General features: G+C 37.6%; 1 protein-coding gene across 1 annotated transcript; it reads left to right on the plus strand.

Moving 5' to 3' along the window:
• Nucleotides 1-13,892: 13,892 nt before the first annotated feature.
• Nucleotides 13,893-17,208, plus strand: LOC147557164 (uncharacterized). The gene is made up of 3 exons (XM_086658154.1): nt 13,893-14,380; nt 15,833-16,062; nt 16,638-17,208. Exons 1-3 carry the CDS (start codon nt 14,032-14,034, stop codon nt 16,914-16,916), a joined length of 858 nt encoding a protein of 285 aa, XP_086514280.1. The 5' UTR covers nt 13,893-14,031; the 3' UTR covers nt 16,917-17,208.
• Nucleotides 17,209-20,551: the final 3,343 nt, after the last annotated feature.

The following is a 20,551-nucleotide window of genomic DNA, read 5'->3' on the forward strand; positions in this document are numbered from 1 at the left end:
TACCAATCAAACCACTTTTTGAAGTCATAATAGTCTTAAGGTTAGAATTTGAAGTTTGACTAAGTCTCTGTGGATCGACCCGGTCTTACCGGAATTTACAACTTGACACTCGTGCACTTGCGGGTGTAGATCTATTTAGGAAAGTTTTTAGGCCCATCAAGTTTTTGGCGCCGCTGCCGGGGACTTAGTTTGAATTTAATCCAATTTTATTTCTATTTTTGGTAAGTTTTTATTTTTGGACACTTTGAATTGCTTTTCCATTTTTGGTGTGTAGAACACTAAGGAGCAAATGAAGAGGCGCAACAAGGAGAGGAGCTCAAGAAGAAGAATTTACATTTTATTTTTTGTTATTTTTTATTTTTGGTGAGAGAGAGACTTTTAGACTTTCTAGTTTTTATTTTGGTTTCAAAGTTTTGACCCTAAATTGGAGGGCTTTATAAGTTGTAACCGAAAACCGAAACGAAGCCTCGGGTTGGAACACTTGAGGGAAGAGTGGCACGGGTCGTCTACAAAGGTCATCGCCCGTCTTGAACGGGAGGTAAAATTCTTGATCACCCACGAATCTCCTGTCAGTGGGTATTTGTGTGAATTCGTGTGCCTAATTGCTTCGACCGGACTGTTAGTGTAATCATTCTAGTAAGGGCACTAACCCAGTTACAAGATAGGAGACGGGTTTCATCACCGTTCTCTTGCCCACGTAGGTAACAACATTTACGATCCTAAACCTCACCTAAAAAGCTAAAATCTGATTTAGACATTAGCCCCTAAGGTTTCGAACTCATAGGATCTTTGAAACAATTCAGGGACTTAATTTTTATTTGGGCATTCGTCAAAGGAAAGTGTCACTCAACTCTTTATAAGGTCGCCTCGAGAAGAGGAAACGTTACCAGGTAGGACGGCTATCAAAACGTTCATCGTTGGTCGTCTCCGGGAGTTGTTTGACCATAGTACTTGGACGGAGTAACCCTCATAAACATTATAGTTCAAGCTTTGTTACGAAATAGAAGTTGTCTAGACTTTTAAGGTGAATCTGACAAACCCATACACTAAATCTAAGTCTAATCAACTTGTTGCTAGATTTTGTTTAGGTTGCTTGGTGGAGTCAGCCTGATTGTGTTTGCTTTCCTCTAGGGTCCTCATAGTGATTCTTTGGTTCGAATATCCTTGGTCATTGGGCTCTAATTTATGCCCGATAGATATCGTGATAAGAGAGGTCGTTTCATCAGTAGAGAAACACATTTAAGTAATCTTTTAGCGAATCTCTCTTTGAGTGACACTATGGGTGAGAATCTGAACCAAGCCAGGGATGGAAAACAGCCTATGACACTCAGAGATTACATGAATCCTACTAGAACGTGTCAACCGTCATGCATACAGTTATCCGACTGCACGACTCACTTCGAGTTGAAGCCGAGCATTATTCAAATGCTCCCTGTTTTCCGTGGGGCTGAGAACGAGAACCCCTACTACCATGTTAGGGATTTCGAAGAAATTTGTGGGACTATGAATTTCCCCAATATACGTGACGAAATATTGAGACTTAGGTTGTTCCCTTTCTCACTGAAAGAGAAAGCAAAATCTTGGTTGTATGCCTTACAACCCCATTCCACTACTACATGGGAAGAATTGAGCAGTTCATTCCTTCTGAAATTCTTCCCGAAACACAAAACTACCTCTATAAGGCAAAGTCTTAACAATTTTGTGCAGTAAGAAGGAGAGACTCTCTACAAATATCTTGAGAGATTTAAAGAAATCTTACTACAGTGTCCACACCATGGTTTTGAAAAAATGAGGCTAGTCCAGATTCTCTATGACGGACTAGATTGCCCAACTACATCCATGGTAGAATCATTCTGTAGTGGCGGGTTTATCAATAAAACCGCCGATGAGTGTATGGCATTTCTAGAAGAGTTGGCTGAGAAATCCCAGCAATGGGAAACTTCTAGAGGACCTCCTATGAGGGCAAATCCTACTCCGAATAAAGGTGACATCTATAGAGTTGATGAGTCAGATTTTGAACTCGCCGCCATGATGAGAAGGATAGAAGCCCTACTACTTGGTCAGCCTAAAGCATTCAGGGAGGATCCCACTCAGGTCATGAGTGTTGGAAATTAATCCATCTCTTATCCGTGCTCGGTCTATGGAGACCCATCTCATACTGGGAATAAGTATACCCTATTATTTGTTCCTGACGAAAAAGAGCATGTTAATGCTCTTTATCAAAACTCTAGGCAAGATAACCGCCAAAAATATGATCCTTATTCAAACACTTATAATCCGGGTTGGAGAAATCACTCCAATTTTTCTTGGTCAAAGGGTCAGGGTCAGATTAGTAGTTCAATGAACCCTCCTGGGTTTAATGCTCTTAGGAATCCTTATGCTCAAAATTAGGGTCAATCTAGTACCCGATATCCTTCTCAAAACAAGGAGTCTTTAGAGGAAACCATGAAGCAGCTAGCTAAGGCCCAAATGGAGTTTGCACAACAGACCAACCAGACTATATCTAGTCTAAAAACCGAGGTAGGTCAACTTACAAAAGCCCTTAGACAGAGAGAACAGGGTATATTTCCTAGTCAGCCAGAGCGAAACCCGATGGGTAAAATGTCGATGGACCAGACCAGTGCAGTAACCACCCTTAGAAGTGGTAGGGTAATTGACAATAAGGTAGAAGTTCCCGAAGATAGTGAACCAAACTCTGAACCACCAACCTGACCAACTAGTGCCCCTAGTAAAGAGCCTGTGAAGGCTCCTGAGTTTGAAAACCCACCCATTGTGCCTGAGTCATATGTTCCTAGAGCCCCGTACCCTCAGCATTTGGTAGAACCAAAGAAGAAGACTCAGTTTGAGGAGATAATGGAAATGTTCAAACAGGTTAGTATTAACATTCCATTATTAGATGCTATTAAACAGATCCCAGCTTACGCTAAGTTCCTTAAAGACCTATGTACAAGAAAGCGTAAGATGAACGTGCATAAAAAGTCTTCTTGACTAATCAAGTGAGCTCTCTTATCCAGCAAACCCTTCCATCTAAGTACAAAGACCTGGGAAGTCCTACATTACCATGCTGTAGGGTTTTGTAGGTATCTAATACATACTATTACTAGTATTCTAAGCGGAATCTCAAACATCTATATATTGAACACTAGATTACCAGGATCATATAGCATGAACTATTTAATGAACTAGAAGGGAATAAATACCTCTATCGCGTTTTTCCCACGAACCTTTCCAATCGCGTGTGAAGATCGAGAGCTCCAAGTGTCGCTCCTCTACTACAGACACCGAGTAGGTTGACTTGATCTCCCTTCCTCTCAGTTTGCTAAAACTTAATAGAAGGTTGAGAAGAACCCTTCTTCTTGACTGATTGATAGAACGGGAGCTTTTTCTCTACAATCCTCTCTCTCCACTAGCTGTATATTGAGAGAGAGAGAGTTGTATAATTTTTCTTCCTTGAGAAAAATCCACACCTTTTCTATTCTTTAATGGCCCATATATAGAGAAACCCTAATTAACATCATATTCAAATTAGGTCTTTCTATTTTCCGGGTAACAGAAAAGATAATTACCAAAATACCCTTTTAAGGTATTTTGGCTATTCCCTTTAGTGTGGCCGGCCAGGGCAGCCCACTATGGGCTCTATCTGGCCGGCCCACTTATCTTGGTTGGCCATCATATGGTTGGCCCTTAGAGCCTTGCTCCGGGCACCCCTTTTGAGCTCGGTTCTTTCTATCTTGTTCTGAATCTCTATTCGAACCTTTTCGGCCTATTTAGTTAGATTTAATCCATCTTTAGCCTATTCCTGTCTAGTCAAATCTCTCCAATCAAGTTACCACTCTTATGTGTAACCCGTTATAGGATCCGGTCTATGTTAGCCGCGAATCACCGAAGTGATCCGACTATCGTAGTTGGCTTCTAGCAAAACGCTACGACCCTTAGTTGGACCGGACTGGATGATCTTTACATTATGGTCATCGTTATCCTAGCTGAAAAATTGATTGCATTGCCATCTTGGTCGAAGGACACTCCTTCGGAAGGACATCTCCTTCAGACAGAATGGATATATCCTATAGTCTCCCACTTGTACTTAAAACAAGTGCAATGTTCGATTCCCATGTCTCTTCGTATCTCATCTGATACGTCATATCTTTCAGACTTTCTTGATCTGGAGAACAACTATCAAAGCAAATGATTAACCATTAATCCATTTGAGTGTGGCCACACATTTTCCAGTTGCTTATCCTCAAGTGGCCCTGAGATACTTATCCTAACTTAATAAGAGGACATCATCCAGTCTTGTACTCCCACTTAACTTCATGTCTATCCTGTCTCCCCTAGTATCCCGCCTTTATAACCTCCTTTTACGGCATGCGTTTGACGGTACCAAAGTGCGACATTCGTTACATAAGATGAGTGGAGTACTCATGTTTACGGAATCTCTCCAATCTTGCCTATGAGTGTTCATGACGTTTTTTAACTTTTGAAGAACTCTCATGTTTGGGTTATCCGGTGTATAATCCCAATCATACACTCATGTAATTGACTTAAATACTACTCCCTCCGTTCCAAAATAAATGACCTAATTTCTATTTTAAGTTGTCCCATTTTAAAGTCCTAATTCTAAAAATAAAGAAATGAACTTTTTGTTATTTTCAATAACACCCATTACTATAAATTTAATGACAACTTTATTTAAAGATAAGTTCAACTTTTTCATTTTAATAAAAAAGTTAATGAGGATACAAGTGGAAACACCATGTTATTTTTGAAAGTCAAACAACAATTAACGATGTTCCCTTAATAAGTTGGGTTTTCAAAATAGGTCATTCATTTTGGGACTGAGGGAGTATATTCCTATAGCCAATGAAACAACGCTATCAGTCGATCTCACATGCTAGTCTTCATGAGTCATTGTTGTAGAAATTCGCGATAATGTGATAATTGGAGATAAATGAACATAAATAAAGGACACCATATTTAACGAGGTTCAGTCGGACATTCACGACTTACATCCTCGGAGAAAGCCAGAATGGCTACATACTTTATTAACCACAATTATGGTGATTCGTTACAATGATTGATTAGTAATCAAGTGATTTAATCCTTACAACCCTTTCTTATTTATAGAGAAATTAGGGTTAGGGTTTCCTAGTTTCTCCTAACTAAACTAAGAAACAATATAAAATATATCTAATAATAATGAGTTAATTCCTATTTGGCCCCCTATTTTGTGACCATTTTAAAATATGACCCCCAAATTTCTGTAAATTCAAATATGGCCCCTATTTTTAAGTTAATGCCCTAACTACCCTTCCTTTAAATCTTTTTTCAAAATGAAGGGTCCGTTTGATACGCGGGAAAATATATGGGTAAGAAAACAACTTTCTTTCCCATTAGAAAGAAAAGAGATTTCTTACCTCAAAGTCAAATTTAGGTGTTTGATAAGAATGTGAGAAAAGGTGAGAAAAAGAGTGCCTTTAGACAAATATTTATTAATTATGTTTTATTTATTAATTGGGCCTTTAACCAATATATAAATGTTAGGCATTTAAAGGGTGCTTTTACAATTTAAGGGGTGCCTTTAGACAAATGTTTATTAGTTAGGTTTTAATAATTGCGCCTTTAACCAATATATAAATGTTAGGCATTTAAGGGATGCCTTTAGAATTTAAGGGTTGCCTTTAGAATTTCTTTTTATTTATTAATTCGGTTTTATTTATTAATTGGAGAGAGATGAAGAGAGTTACGGTAGGAGAGAAATAGAGATAGAAAGTTACAGTAGGAGAGAGTTATGGGAGGAGGGAGAGAATGATAAAGTAACTTTTCCATCTAAAAGGTGGAAAAAAATTAGACCATTTGCACACTTATTTTTTCTTAGAAAATCGATTTACTTACCCAAAGTGGCCAACCAAACAGCGGAAAATTGATTTTCCTGGAAAAACGACTTTCTTACTCACATTTTTACACGTATCAAACGGACCCGAAAAATAAAATCTTAATTCCACCTCATTTTCCTCTCCACCGCACATCTTTCTCCATGTCAATTCTCTCTTTCCACATCACCTCTCTTTCCAACTCACCTCTCTTTCCAACTCACCTCTCTTTCCAACTCACCTCTCTCTCTCTCCAACTCACCCCTCTCTCTTTCCAACTCATCTTCATCTTCTCCGATTAAAGTCGCCGGCCGGAAAATTTTCCGGCCGGCGACCTCAAAAAAAAAAATATTTTTTTTCTCTCATCTCTCTCTCTCTCTAAATTTTTTTTTTTTAGAGGTCGCTGGCCAGAAAATTTCCGGCCGGCGACTTTAATCGGAGAAGATGAAGGTGAGTTGGAAAAAAAGGTGATGTGGAGAGAGAGAGAGAGAGTTGACATGGAGAGAGATGTGTGGTGGAGAGGGAAATGAGGTGGAATTAAGATTTTATTTTTAATTTTGAACAAGGATTTAAAGGGAAGGGTAGTTAGGACAATTACATAAAAAAAGGGGGTCATATTTGAATTTACAGAATTTTGGGGGCCATATTTGAAGCTGGTCACAAAGTAGGGAGCCATATAGGAATTAACTCAATAATAATATTAGATATATTACAAGAAATATTCTAAATATATGGAACTGAATATTCTTGATCTTCACATATCTTCAAATATCTTGGAATAGTCTTGATCGTCGGATCTCCTCATCTTGATTCGTCTCTTATATCACGTGTTTCCTCTCCTTATCCATTTCTTCAATCCATTTTCTTTTACAAGAGGAAGAGAATTAGTTTCATTAATGGCCCCCTTCTCTTTCAATTCAAGTTTATCAAAGCTTTCTTCAATTGATATTTTAATCGAATCAATGTATTCTTCCAATTTTTTCCATTGAAGAGTAAAGAAAGAAAGCAAAGATGATTGAGATTCAAGATCTTCCAATACCTTATCAATATTTTGTTTTTTTCATTACTCCATTAACAAACTCAGTTAACAAATATGAGTATAGTTTGAGTGCCTCAAATCAAAAGTTTATACTAATTAACATTCTCATGGAATCTCTATTAAACCAAGTAAGGTCTAAAAATCTTTCAAAAAAAAAAGTAAGGTTTGTTTTGATGAATAAGATTAACATGTAATTGTTAGGTAAAAACACTTTTTTCTTTTTGCCAAATGCGCGCTGTTAAATTTTATTTTCTAAAAAGCGCTTTTACAAGATATTACCAAACAACAAAATTTGACTTTTATGAAGCACTGAAAATTAAGCGCTTAAAGAAAAGCAACTGCAAATAGAATCCGTTTATCCAAATGACGCCTTAGTAGGGTTTCATTTACCAGATCACGCATCTGATAAACCTATTTGGAATGCTTCATTATTTTTTGGACTGTCAATTAAACACTAAACTATTATTTAATGACAGAAATAATTTATTTATTTCTTTTATTGAATGTAGGTAATTGATTACATAAAACTTCTTTTATTAATCCAATTACAACCTAAAGCCATTCTTCGATGCGCTGTATACCAATGTTCCTTCTATGACTCTCATATTTAGGCTGAGGTAGTGGTTTAGTTAACGGATCGGAAATGTTGTCGTCCGTATCGACTTTGCTAATGACCACATCTTTTCGCTCAGTGATTTCCCTTATCACGTGGTACTTCCTTTGGATATGTTTGGACTTTTGGTGTGCTCTTGGTTCCTTAGCTTGGGCAATAGCTCCATTGTTGTCACAATACAGAGTTATTCCCTTTTCTATGCTAGGAGCGACACCAAGTTCGGAGATAAACTTCTTGATCCAAACTCCTTCCTTGGCTGCTTCTGAAGCGACTAAGTATTCTGCTTCTGTTGTAGAGTGTGCTACAGTAGTCTGCTTTGAGCTTTTCCAGCTTACTGCTCCTCTGTTTAGACAAAAGACGTAACCCGACTGCGATCGGAAATCATCTCTGTCCGTTTGGAAGCTCGCATCCACATGGCCTTCCACGATTAGTTCTTCTTTCTCGCCATATAACAAGATGTGATCCTTTGTCCTTCTTAAGTACTTCAGGATATTCTTGGCTGCGGTCCAGTGTCTCTCACCTGGAGTTGATTGGTAACGACTTCACATGCTCAGAGATATGAGATGTCTGGCGAGTGCAGACCATGGCATACATTAGATAGAAAAGAAGGAGTTATAGTAGAAAGAGAGAAAGAAACAGAAAGTTAGAGAGAGAAAGAGAGTTGGAGAAGACGAGAAAACTATTTTCCCACAGAGAATTCAATTCCTATAAGACGAGAAAATCATTTTCCCTTAAGGCGCGTTTGGCGGATAAACGGGAAAATCAGAAGGAAATCATTTTCTGCGAGAAAAAAGTTATGTTTTCTCCCCTCTTTACTTCTTACTTTATTTTCTGATTTTGATCATAATTTTCATGAGTAACTAATTTTTCCATCTAGGGTTTTAGATGAAGTTCATCATAATTAGTTTTACCGATATGATTTATATGTGAGTTAATCAATTCTTAGATCGAATTTCCCTTATTTTGAATTCTTATTGCTTTTAAACGATGATATATTCCGGATTTTATACCATTAATGTTATAAAACCCGAGAAAAATAGAAAATTGATTAACTAATGCAAATACCTCATATTTAGAATTGATTACATGGATGGATTCGAAAACCCTAGGTTCCCCTTTTCTGAATATCAACTTAATTTTTATTTAAAGTTTATTTGCTATTTTTTTTAATCATATTACCAATCAAACCACTTTTTGAAGTAATAATAGTTTTAAGGTTAGAATTTGAAGTTTGACTAAGTCTTCTTGTTGTTAACTCCTCCAACCGTTAGTTTTACAACTAAAATAAACTAATCCAACGATAAAATTTCACAATTAAAGTAAACGCAAAACTAGAAATAAAATCATGTTGTTGTTGACATGTTCATCATTTTTATTGGATCGGTTTAGATACGGTGATGATCCAAATTCGCAACGCACATTGTTTCTGAACCAAAATCTAAATTTTCTTCACCACATGAATCTATGTTCAAGAAAAAAACATTCTTCACCATCAAACTTTCACCTAATCTGATTTTACCAAATTTATTCATCATCAAATTTCTTCACTATTGAAGTTTCAATAAATATGTTGAAGTGATCAAACTCTTATGAAATTGATAATCATAGATTTGACTAATGCACCATTAAATTTTCACCAAATCCGATTTCTTCACCATATTCACTAATTAAGGAATGCCATATTTGTGAGAGAAGATGAAGCCTCGAACATCACCACCATTGTTTCTCTTCCATCAACTTTAGTTTTCTAAGGTTCATCTATTCTTCAAATCTTGTATATAAAGATATAGAGAAAAAAATTTAAACGGGGAAAAATAAAGTAGAGCGAGAGGCAGTGTGACTGCTAGAGAAAGAAAAGAAAGAAAGTTGAATGGGGCAAAACTGAAAACTTTAAGGGTTATTTCCCTAACAGCCCTCAACTTTGTGACCGGTTTCCTGCCTAACCCCCTACTTTGTCAAAAATATTCATATGGCCCTCTTTTTTAGATTCCGTTATATCACCGTTAACTAGTCATCACCTCTCCCTCATCCAACTCATCGCCTCTCTCTGCCACCTCATCATCTTCCCCGGCGAAAGTCGTCGGGCGGCCAAGTTTCCGACCGACGACCTTCAAACATTAAATTTTTTTTTTAACTCTCATCTCTCTCTCTAAATTTTTTTTGTCTCCCCTCTCTCTCTCTCCAAGTACTCCGACGAAGGGGGTTTCCCTTTGCCGGAGTCTGTCGAAGGTCTGCAACAGACCTTCTTAGATATCTCCAATTGCTAATGGCAGATTATATTCATCTCTTCACTCCAATTTTACCTAACTTATTGCTCTTTTGATCTTCCAATTTATACTTGAATGTGGTTGTAGTTTGAAGAAATTACAATCTAGGCTTTATACAAACACTCAACTAATACCCATTTTAAGAAGAAACTATGTAAGAAAAGCCCAAGATTTGGGCCCAAATACGAAAAAAAAACCCACTCGGGAATAATAATGTAAAAAAAACCCAATTTTTAAACTGTTGGCAACACTTTTGAAACTATTACAACACTTTTGAAACTGTGACAACATATATAATTATGTGTAAACAAAAACAAATTTGTTCATACATTTACAAAATTGTTGAGAGCAAATTGTGTTTTGTTCAGAAATTTTCATAAATGTTTTGTAATTTCAAATTTTGGGTTTTTTTTGCATTATTATTCGGGGTTGGGCTTCATTTGCTATTTTGACCCGAATTTTGGGCCTTATAATTTTCCTCTATTTCAATTCTAACTATTGAAAGGGGACCAATTTTGGGACTAACAACTTCACATCAGTCTTCACCTTGTATTGTTCTGGTTTTAAAAAAAAAATCGGATTTTTATGGGTCGTGTGGATATACCCATTTGGCTCAAAGAGTTGCCATTGGCTCCTGTATTTCGCCCTACTGATACTGAATTTTCAGACCTAATTGCTTACATATCAAAAATTGAGAAGGAAGCAAGTGCTTTTGGGATCTGCAAGATCATTCTCTCTTTGGCCAGACCATAAAAAAGATTCATTTTTTCTATCTTGAATAAGTCACTTGCAAAGTTTCCTGAATTGGGTTCTCAGGGTGAAGGAAATAATGGGTCGGATTATTTTTTTTAAATGTTTGAAGGTCGCCGGGAAAGATAATGAGGTGGCGAGAAAATGAGGTGGCAGAGAGAGACAATGAGTTGGATGAGAGAAAGATGATGACTAGTTAACGGTGTTATAGCGGAATAAAAGGGGACCATATGAATATTTTTGACAAAATAGGAGGCTGGGAAGGAAACCGGTCATAAAGTTAGAGGCTATTAGGGAAATAACCCAAACTTTAAATTTGACTGGAAACTTTTCAGCGTCTGAGCCCCATAAAATTAGTCTAAAAGCCTAGCCTCTTATTTGTTTTTAGCAGGTGCAAACCCCAATTTCAGGTACATTCTCCCAAAATTGCTATAGGGGCATCCATCTGTAGGCACACCTTGTAAATCCAATTGGCGCCCCGAGCACAAACTTTTTCTTATTTTCTTTTTTGTTTGTTTTTCTCTCTCAATTTTCAAACTTCAATTTGAAAATCAACAAATATTATCATCAAACACCATGGGAGTTCCATAAATCATTTAGTATGATATATATTTAGAGCTCATGAATAAATTCAAGCTTGAAGATCCATAATCCGAACTTGATTTGATTTGTTTCCCTAGATTACGTGCGTGAAGGGTCCGAGACCTTTGCGCCTATAGGTGTGAGGAATGACTACGGTCAAATACGCTTGGGGCTATATCAATTTTGTGGTCTGCCTATAGACGAAGAAGACAGGTAATCGTCTCCTTTGAAGCTCATGGTTTTGTTGTTTATGTCAGGGACAGTTTTTCAAATGGTAAATACTCAGTCGAATATTTACTTTATAACAAGAAAACTTATTTGACTAGATTATATTATAACTAGCTCGACTAAATAAGCTGTCGATTTGCAACGTCAATCAGATGGGAAGAAATGCGCAACCTTGAAGCTCATTCAAAAATACTTTCCGTGCCCTTGGGCACGGGTTACACCCTCGTACAAACATATAATAAGCCAAAACATTTCAGCTATGATAAGGCCAAACGTTTTAGCAACCAATACACAGAGTCATATTAATATAGTGTTAATATAGTGAGCTAGACAAACTTTAAATATCACCATTTTAGCAACCAACACACAAAGTTTTATAGACATAGCCTCACCTAAATACAGAAAAATGAACGCAAATGAAGTAGAAAAAAACAGATGAAACAATTAAATATGAACTGAAAGATGTCCTAAATCTCAATCTTATTGGTAAACCAAAACACTGCATCGAAAGAGAGAAAGAGGTTTTGTGTGTGTGTGTGTGTGTCTGTGTGTGAGAGAGAGGGAGAGAGAGAAAGAGACGACTGCGAGCAACAGAGAGAAACAAAGACCGAAGGTGATGAGAGGAAGTCCAAACTCGATCTTTTGTGTGTATGTATGTGCGCAAGAGAGGAAAAAAGAATTCAGACATCATCTTCATTAGTTGAAGAAACTACCAACTCCCATTATCAAATTGCTTACTTGCAATTAACCTAAATGTATGAAATTTAGATCAAATCCGATAAATAAGACTTACAAATCTCAAATTCTTTTTTTTGATTAATGTTTGAGAAATTAGTGTTTGAGAACCATGTCTAGTCACTAAATATAGAAGCACAATGAAGAACCAAAAACCCTAGATTTTTACAATGAAAAGTCCAAGAGCATATGGAAAAATTGATAATACTGGTTTCATGTTACAGTATTATCTGTGAGAAGTCTATAACATGAAATGAAATACCACATGCTCTTAGACTTTTTATAAAAACCCAACTATTGTCTAGGTTTTTACAGCAGATGGAAAAGAATTTTTACCAGCTCCTGAGTAAAGGAAAAGAAATCTAAAACCTCCAACATTAGGAGTTGCTTGAGAGAGAGCAGAGTTGTGGCTGGATGAGAGAAGATGTTGAAGATGTTGAGGATGATGAGAGAAGTTGAAAGGGAGTTGCGTGAGAGAAAGCAGAGAGGGGGGATGGCCGGATGGGATGGGATGAGATGAGAGAGAGAGAGAGAGAGAGAATAATTTCAGACACGGAGAGCTGGAGAGAGCGGGAGAAAGAGAAGTTCAGGAAGACTATGAAATTCAAAATTAAGTGATTTTACTTTAAAACCCTAGCAGTTGATCAAAATTACACTTTTCCATAGGTGGGAGAAGAAATCCCACCCATTCAATATAAGTTGGGGAGAGGAGATCTCAACCATTACAGAGGAAGGTATATTCCCAAAAAGATATTTCCTATTAAGGATTTATATATTATAAATTATGTTCTATATAAAATGATTGAAGTTTTAAGTAATTTCTATAAAATCTTTTCCTTTTATATTAGAGAAGACAACAGGTAATTCTATAAAATCTTTTACTCCCTCCGTCCCAATTTAAGAGTCCCGTATTCTTTTTCGTTTGTCCTAAATTAAGAGACCCATTCCTCTTTTATCATATAAAATACATAGATTTTCCAATTATACCCGTGTTGACAATATATAATGTATTTATTACTTAATTAAAACAATTCGTATTTTGGTAATTTTTTAGAAAGAGATAAGAATAATTTGTCTTTATGGAAACTAATCTTATATATATATATATATATATATATATAGTGCTAATTCTTTTGAATTTCAAAAAACATGTTAAAAATTAATATGGGTAAAAATGAAAAAGTAAAAATTGTGAAAAAAATTACGTTTTTAATACGGAACTCTTAATTTGGGACGGAGGGAGTATATTAGTTCTATAAAAAAATTTATAATGTGTGTTTTAGAAATTCTTTTACTTTTAAGTTAGTGAAATTTTTTTTGGTATATACTATAAAATCTTTTAGGTAAATAATATATAAAAATTTCGCTAAGTTTCATTAGAAATTTTTGTGTACGTTTTATAAATTTTGTCTTTTTGTACTACGATAACAAATTTTTAAGGTAAGCTCGATAAAATCTCTTATTTTTTTATGTTAGTGAAGAACTTTTTACGTAAGCTTCATAAATTTTCTTAGACGCATTAATTTTTACCGACTAATTATTAGGGATTACGCTTTTACTCGTTACTTTATATTTTAAGATCTATTTGTTTTAAAGTAAAAATCTTCATGCTTGACTCGTTATCTTTTAGTTTTATATTTGTAACATTTTCATTTGATTTATTTAGTATGAGGTATAATTTTAATTTAATATAATATTTAAAAGGAAAAAAATCTACAGCTATAAGCACCACTAGATAAGTCAAACATCAGCAACACTTGTCACTTTAAATTCTTCTCTCTGTCTCTCTGTTTCCATTTGTTCTTCAATTAATGCATAATCCCATACCATGATTCAAGAGAGAGAAAAAACGACGTTGAATACCCAGATATCATCCTATAAGAACCAAACGAGAACCCTAGAATTGCCATCTTCAAAAACCTCTAAAACCCTTTTGATACTGAACCAATGGCCGAAAAAGTAATAGAAAAAACTTTAGAACCATGGAAGAGTTTGAACGGAAAAATAGTAATGGTAACAGGAGCATCATCAGGTTTAGGTTTAGAATTTTGTTTAGATCTTGCTAAGGCAGGTTGTAAGATAATTGCTGCTGCTCGAAGAACAGATCGATTGAAATCCTTATGTGAAGAAATCAATAATAAATTAATGAATTCTTCATCTTCATCAGGTGAATTAGTTGCTGTTGCTGTTGAACTTGATTTGACTGCTTCTGGTTCTGTAATTGATGAATCTGTACAAAAAGCTTGGGATGCATTTGGTCGGATTGATGCTCTTATTAATAATGGTGGTTTTAGAGGTAATTTGATTTGATTATTTATTTGGGATTTCATATTTGGTGATTGTTTTTTTATTAATTGTTGTTTGAAATTGATTAGTATAAATCTGAATGAATCCAAAATATTTATGATCACATTAGACATTTTAGAAGAGTCACAGAAAAACAAAGATTTTTGGAGTATGAGTTATTTCATACCTCTACACAGATCTCTAGACATTTTTTTTGAAAGGGAAATTTGAAAAGAACCTATTAAAATTTCAGATCTGACTCCGACCCACAATGGGGGTTTTCTTTGTCTATAGACTTTGAATTGTCTGAAATTTCAGATCTAACTTGTATCCAAATGCTTGAAGTTTTACTCTCTGGAATCGTGTTAGGTCTAATTTACTTTGGCTGGATTAATTGAAACTGCATATTTTCCATAGTGCCCGTTTTTCTAACTATGAAGCGATCCTAGTCACATTTGACCGAACGCCCAAGTGGTTTGGCAAATCGTGGGCCAAGAGATATTGAATGATGATGTGGGTGGGGCTTCCTATGACTACAAATAACCTCCGGATTTTGTTCAGATTTGGAGAGCATCTCGAATAACTAGTGAATTACAACTCTTACCTCTACAACCACCGTAACTTCCAACCACCTACCACCACCCACCGCCCACCACCAATTATTTTTCTCACTCACTCTCTTTCTTTCTATATCTATCTTCTTCACTCTCTCTCATCCTATCTTTCTCCCTCTGAAAGAACTCCAATAGATTTAAGATCTAACGTGGGATGATGAAGACGAAGGAATCCTTTTTAGCAGCAAGGCAGCATATAACCACAAAGGGTGTCCCCCTTTGTCTTCATCTGCCATCACGTCTCTCATGGGGTTCTTTTCAGACAGAGGAAGAGAGAAAAGCACAAATTGGGGAGAAGAATCGGTGGTAGCGGGTGGTTGGAAGTTGAGATGAGGTGAAGATGAAGAGTATGATATAAAATACAATCAAATTGAGTTTTGGGCTAAATTTTAGGTTGCTCCTAAGTCAAGACCAAGTCTTTAGGTCCCGAAGAATATTTTGGATGCCAGGGACCTAAAATAAATATCTAATGAAGGGAGCAATATATGTTATTTTAAGGGGATGGATATGACTACTTCAAGAACAATCAATGCTGCCTCATGCAAGTAAAAAAACTATGTTTGTCACCTCTGCAGCCAAATTGAAAAATCCTCACCTTAACCAAAATAGTTTTAATTCCAATATGAAGTGTTAACTTGTTACTCTCAGTACTATATATTTCGACTACATTAGCAATTCATATGATATGGTAGCCCATGTGGGGTAAAGTGAAGGATGATGATTTCGTGTTCTTGCCATATCAGCTGCCACTATCATTTGTTCATGTAGTCCCAAACTATGGTCCTTGCAGGAGAAAGGTTTATCTGTTTGTATAATATTGTAACTCATTGTGTTCTATGTGCATATAGGTGGGGTGAATTCAGCAATAGATTTGTCCGAAGAAGAATGGAAGAACGTTATTGCTACTAATTTAACAGGAACATGGCTAGTCTCCAAGTCTGTATGTAGACGTAGTCGTGCTGCGAATCTGAAAATATCAGTAATCAATATCTCATCCATCGCTGGTCTTCAACGTGGACAATTACCAGGAGGTATCGCCTATGCTGCATCGAAGACGGCCATGAACTCCATCACTAAGGTACTCCATTTTACACTTAGATCTTTTTCCATTTACTACTCCCACGTTGGTAATGAATGATGAAATGATAAAAAAAAGTTTAACCAGTACCTCGAATGAAGGGTTAATGTTAGATAATGCTACTATTAAGACTATGATATTTTCGATCCAGCTTGTTATTTGGGTTCAAGTTACCAAACACGTTGCGTAAAGAGAAATTCTGAAGGCGCCTTCCGTTTGCCTCGTTCTACAGGAAGTCTTGTGCAAGGAGGGGTGTTCAGCAAAAATAGGAACCCCTCTTAGAAGTTCCCTTCAGAAAATTCTACAGTCCCATTTGACTATAGCCACCCCAGAGTCCTGTTTTAACCCTAGTCAAGGCTCGGTCAAGTTAAGTGATGTCTGTCTCTTATCAGCCTGTTTTGACACTATTGAAGGCTCCGTCCGATGTCGGTTGTGGGCCCACTTCTTTGGTGCCCCCTTGATCCAACTCAAGACACTCGGTTGCCTTTGACCGGCTGACTGCCAATAGCTAACCAAGGGGTGCCTATTGAAACACCCTCCTGATCTCAACCAAATGTGTTTATTTTTTGTGACAGGTAATGGCACTGGAATTAGGAGCTAATGGCATCAGAGTGAATGCAATATGTCCTGGACTTTTCAAATCTGAGATAACAGAGCAACTCATGCAGAAAAAATGGCTCAAGAAAATCGCTGAAAGAACCGTTCCCCTGAAAAAATTTGGAGAAACAGATCCAGCATTAACATCGCTTGTTAGGTTCTTGATTCATGACTCGTCAGAGTATATAACTGGAAACGAGTTCATTGTTGATGCAGGACAGACCCTACCAGGAGTTCCTATTTTCTCCTCTCTCTAAAATTACTCCGTCTGGTTTCAATTAACTGATGGATTATGGTTATGTTTCTCGCAGTTTAATTTCTTAATGACATCTATAAGTTCTAGACTGGTAGCAGATAAAGATTGATGCATTTGCAAGATTTAATCATATGTGCCTCACATGAACTCTTTGTCATGTAATCTCTTTTGAGATGGTTTAGATAGGTTCAAAGCCAGTGACAGATCTCTCTCTCTCTCTCTCTCTCTCTCTGTATGTGTTATGATTATGATCTTGTTTTTTTAATCGAACCTTAATTAGAATCAATTGATCACGGTTGATTCTTGCCTCTAGTCTCAAAACCAGTGTAATCACAAATATAGCTAGTTTATGAATTTGGTTTTCCTTAGTCTGAACAACAAATATTTAAACAGATACTTGCTTACCTTTCACCTTGTGTGCTTTCTTCCTATCTTTGTGGCTTTAGTTAATGCCTTCAGTGCTCCACTTTTGGCAGTGGTAAATTCTATCCTTTCTGATGGTGGTAATGTTTTAAAATTCAGTTACAAAAAGTTTCCAGGACCAATAATCAGTCAGTCTCTCCAACTAATGGTTTGGATAACATGGACTTCAATGCCAAACTTACAACAACAGGCATTACTGATACTTCATCTCTCCCCAAGTCACCTACTCAGCAACAGACAAACTTTCTCTTGCACTGGTCTCTTTCTTGGCTGTTGATCCGTTCTACCTTGCTCTCAACTTTTGTGGAAAAAGAAAAGACCAGGATGTTGATGAAATCTGTTATGTCAATCGGGGTTTAATGTGATCAATACGAGTAATCCAAGATAAGCAATAGGAATAGTAAAGAACAATCAAGAACAAAACACAAAGATTTACGTGGTTCGGTTGGTGAGACCTACTCCAGGGCGACAACGGCACGATGATTTCCACTATGATAAGCAAACAAGTTTACACAAGAGATTCGTGAGATTGTGTTACTGATATCTCCTTATGGTTTAGTTTATGTAGCCACTAAACCCTAATCCCACCGCCTCACCGACTCTCTACAACCGACATTATACACAGATAACACTAATCACCGACATAAGCCTAGCTTCCGCATCCAAGCTCTGTGTCGGAGTCCAGCTCTGCCTCACAGCCTTGCTTCGCATACCAGCCTTGTCTCAGTAATCAGCTCCGCTAACGGGTCCAAAATTCGGCCGAGACCTTCGCCTTGTAAGCGGGTTGGAGGGTCGTAAACCGGGTCCGATATCAATCCATATTCGAGTCACTTCTAACAATTCTCCACCTAGACTTGAATATGCTCTTCTTGACTTAAATCTACCACCATCATAGCTCAGCGCCTCTGAGCCATCGTCGCTCAAGCCATGGTAGGGCTAACATCTGGAAATCCCAATCAAGTCCAAACAATGCTTAAACTTGAAAGTTGTATCTGCTTTGGTCAGCATATCCGCTAGATTCTCTGCCGTAGAAACCTTCTTCATCGTTATCTTCCCTTGTTCAATCACGTCCTTGATAAAGTGATACCTGACATCAATGTGTTTAGTTCTCTCGTGGTACATTTGATTTTTGGTCAAATGAATAGCACTCTGGTTGTCGCAGTAGATCTCTGTCACTTCCTGCTTCAGGCCCAAATCCCGAACTAAACCACTCAGCCATATTGCCTCCTTCACCGCCTCTGTTGCTGTCATATACTCAGCTTCCCTTGTAGACAGAGCTACTACCGACTGCAGCACTGCTCTCCAACTAATGGCACTCCCGCAGAGTGTGAACGTATATCCCGTCAGCGACCTCTTCCGATCAAGATCCCCCGAAAAATCCGAATCTACAAATCCAACTACCGGTCTAGAAGTGTCAGCCCTTCTGTCGTAAACCAGACCAAGCTCCGCAGTTCCTCCCAGATACCGCAGTATCCATTTCACAGCCTGCCAATGACCTTTCCCAGGTCTACCCATGTATCTTCTTACTACACTAACAACATGTGAAATATCAGGCCTTGTGCACACCATATCATACATAATGCTACCTACTGCATTTGCATAAGGCACCCGACACATGTACTCCGTCTCGTCATCAGTTGTTGGTGACACTGTAGGGTTTTGTGTATCCTATACACTAACTAGTGTTGTAAGCGGAATCTCAAACATCTCATGTTTAACACTAGATTGCCCAGGATCGACATGCATAAACTAATCAATGAACTAGAGAGGGATAAATACCTTAACGCGTTTTTCCCTCGAACCATTCCAATCGCATGCAAAGATCGAGAGCTCCAACTGTAGCTCCTCTACTTGAGACACCGAGTGAATAGACTTGATCTCCCTTCCTTTCAGACTGCTAGGACTTACTAGAAGGTTGAGAAGAACACTTCTTCTTGACTAGATTGATAGAATGGGAACTTTTTCTCTATATTCCTCTCTCTCCAATAGCTGTATATTCAGAGAGAGAGAGCTGTATAATTTTCCTTAAAGAAAAATCCACACCTTTTCTGTTCTCAACTGACCCAATATATAGACAAACCCTAATTAGAATCTCATTCAGATTAAGTTTTCTATTTTCTGGGTCACAGAAAAGATAATTACCAAAATACCCTTTTTGGGGTATTTTGATAATCCCCTTAAGTGTGGCCGGCCAGGGCAGCCCACTATGGGCCTTATATGGCCGGCCCACTTACTCTGGTCGGCCATCTCATGGCCGGCCCAAAGAGCCTTCCTTCTATCTTGTCCCGAATCTCCATTCGGACCCTTTCGGCCTTTCCAGTTGAATCCCATCCAACTTTAGCCAGTTCCCGTCTAGTCAAATCTCTCCGATCAAGTAACCACTCTTATGTGTAACCCGTTGTAGGATCCGGTCTATGTTAGTCGCGAATCAACTCCTTGATCCGACGATCGTAGTTGGCTTCTAGCAAAGCATTACGATCCCTAATTGGACCGGACTGGATGATCTTTACGTGTGGTCATCGTTATCCTAACTGACAAATTGACCGCATTGCCACCTTGGTCGAAGGACACTCCTTCGGAAGGACATCTCCTTCAGACCGAACGGATAAATCCTTCAGTCTCCCACTTGTACTTAGAACAAGTGCAATGCTCGATTCCCATGTCGCTTAGTATCTCATCTGATACGTCACACCGTTCAGACTTTCTTGATCCAGAGAACAACTGTCAATTCAAATGATTAACTCTTAATCCATTTGAGTGCGGCCACACATTTTCCAGTTGCTTCTCCTCAAGTGGCCCGGAGATACTTATTCCTAACTTAATAGAAGGACATCATCCAGTCTTGTACTCTCACTTAACTTCATGTCTATCCTGTCTCCCCCAGTATGCTGCCTTTATAACCTCCTTTTACGGCGCGGCGTTTGACAGTACCAAAGTTCGACATTCCTTACATAAGATGAGTGGAGCACTCATGTTTACGGAATCTTTCCAATCTTGCCTATGAGAGTTTGTGACGCCTTTTTCAACTCCTTGAAAAAAACTCTCATCTTTGGGTTAATCCAATGTAGATTCCCCAATCTACATTCATGTAATTGACTTAAATACCATATTCCTATAGCCCATGGAACTGCGCTATCAGTCAATTCCCATGCTAGTCTTCTTGAGTCATTGTTGTCCATGCAATGACCTGGACTAGGGACTCAATAATGAATC

Source organism: Eschscholzia californica, unplaced genomic scaffold, assembly GCF_041429995.1.
Source record: "Eschscholzia californica isolate CP2 unplaced genomic scaffold, dmEscCali1.0.p SCAF_2, whole genome shotgun sequence".
Taxonomy (NCBI): domain Eukaryota; kingdom Viridiplantae; phylum Streptophyta; class Magnoliopsida; order Ranunculales; family Papaveraceae; genus Eschscholzia; species Eschscholzia californica.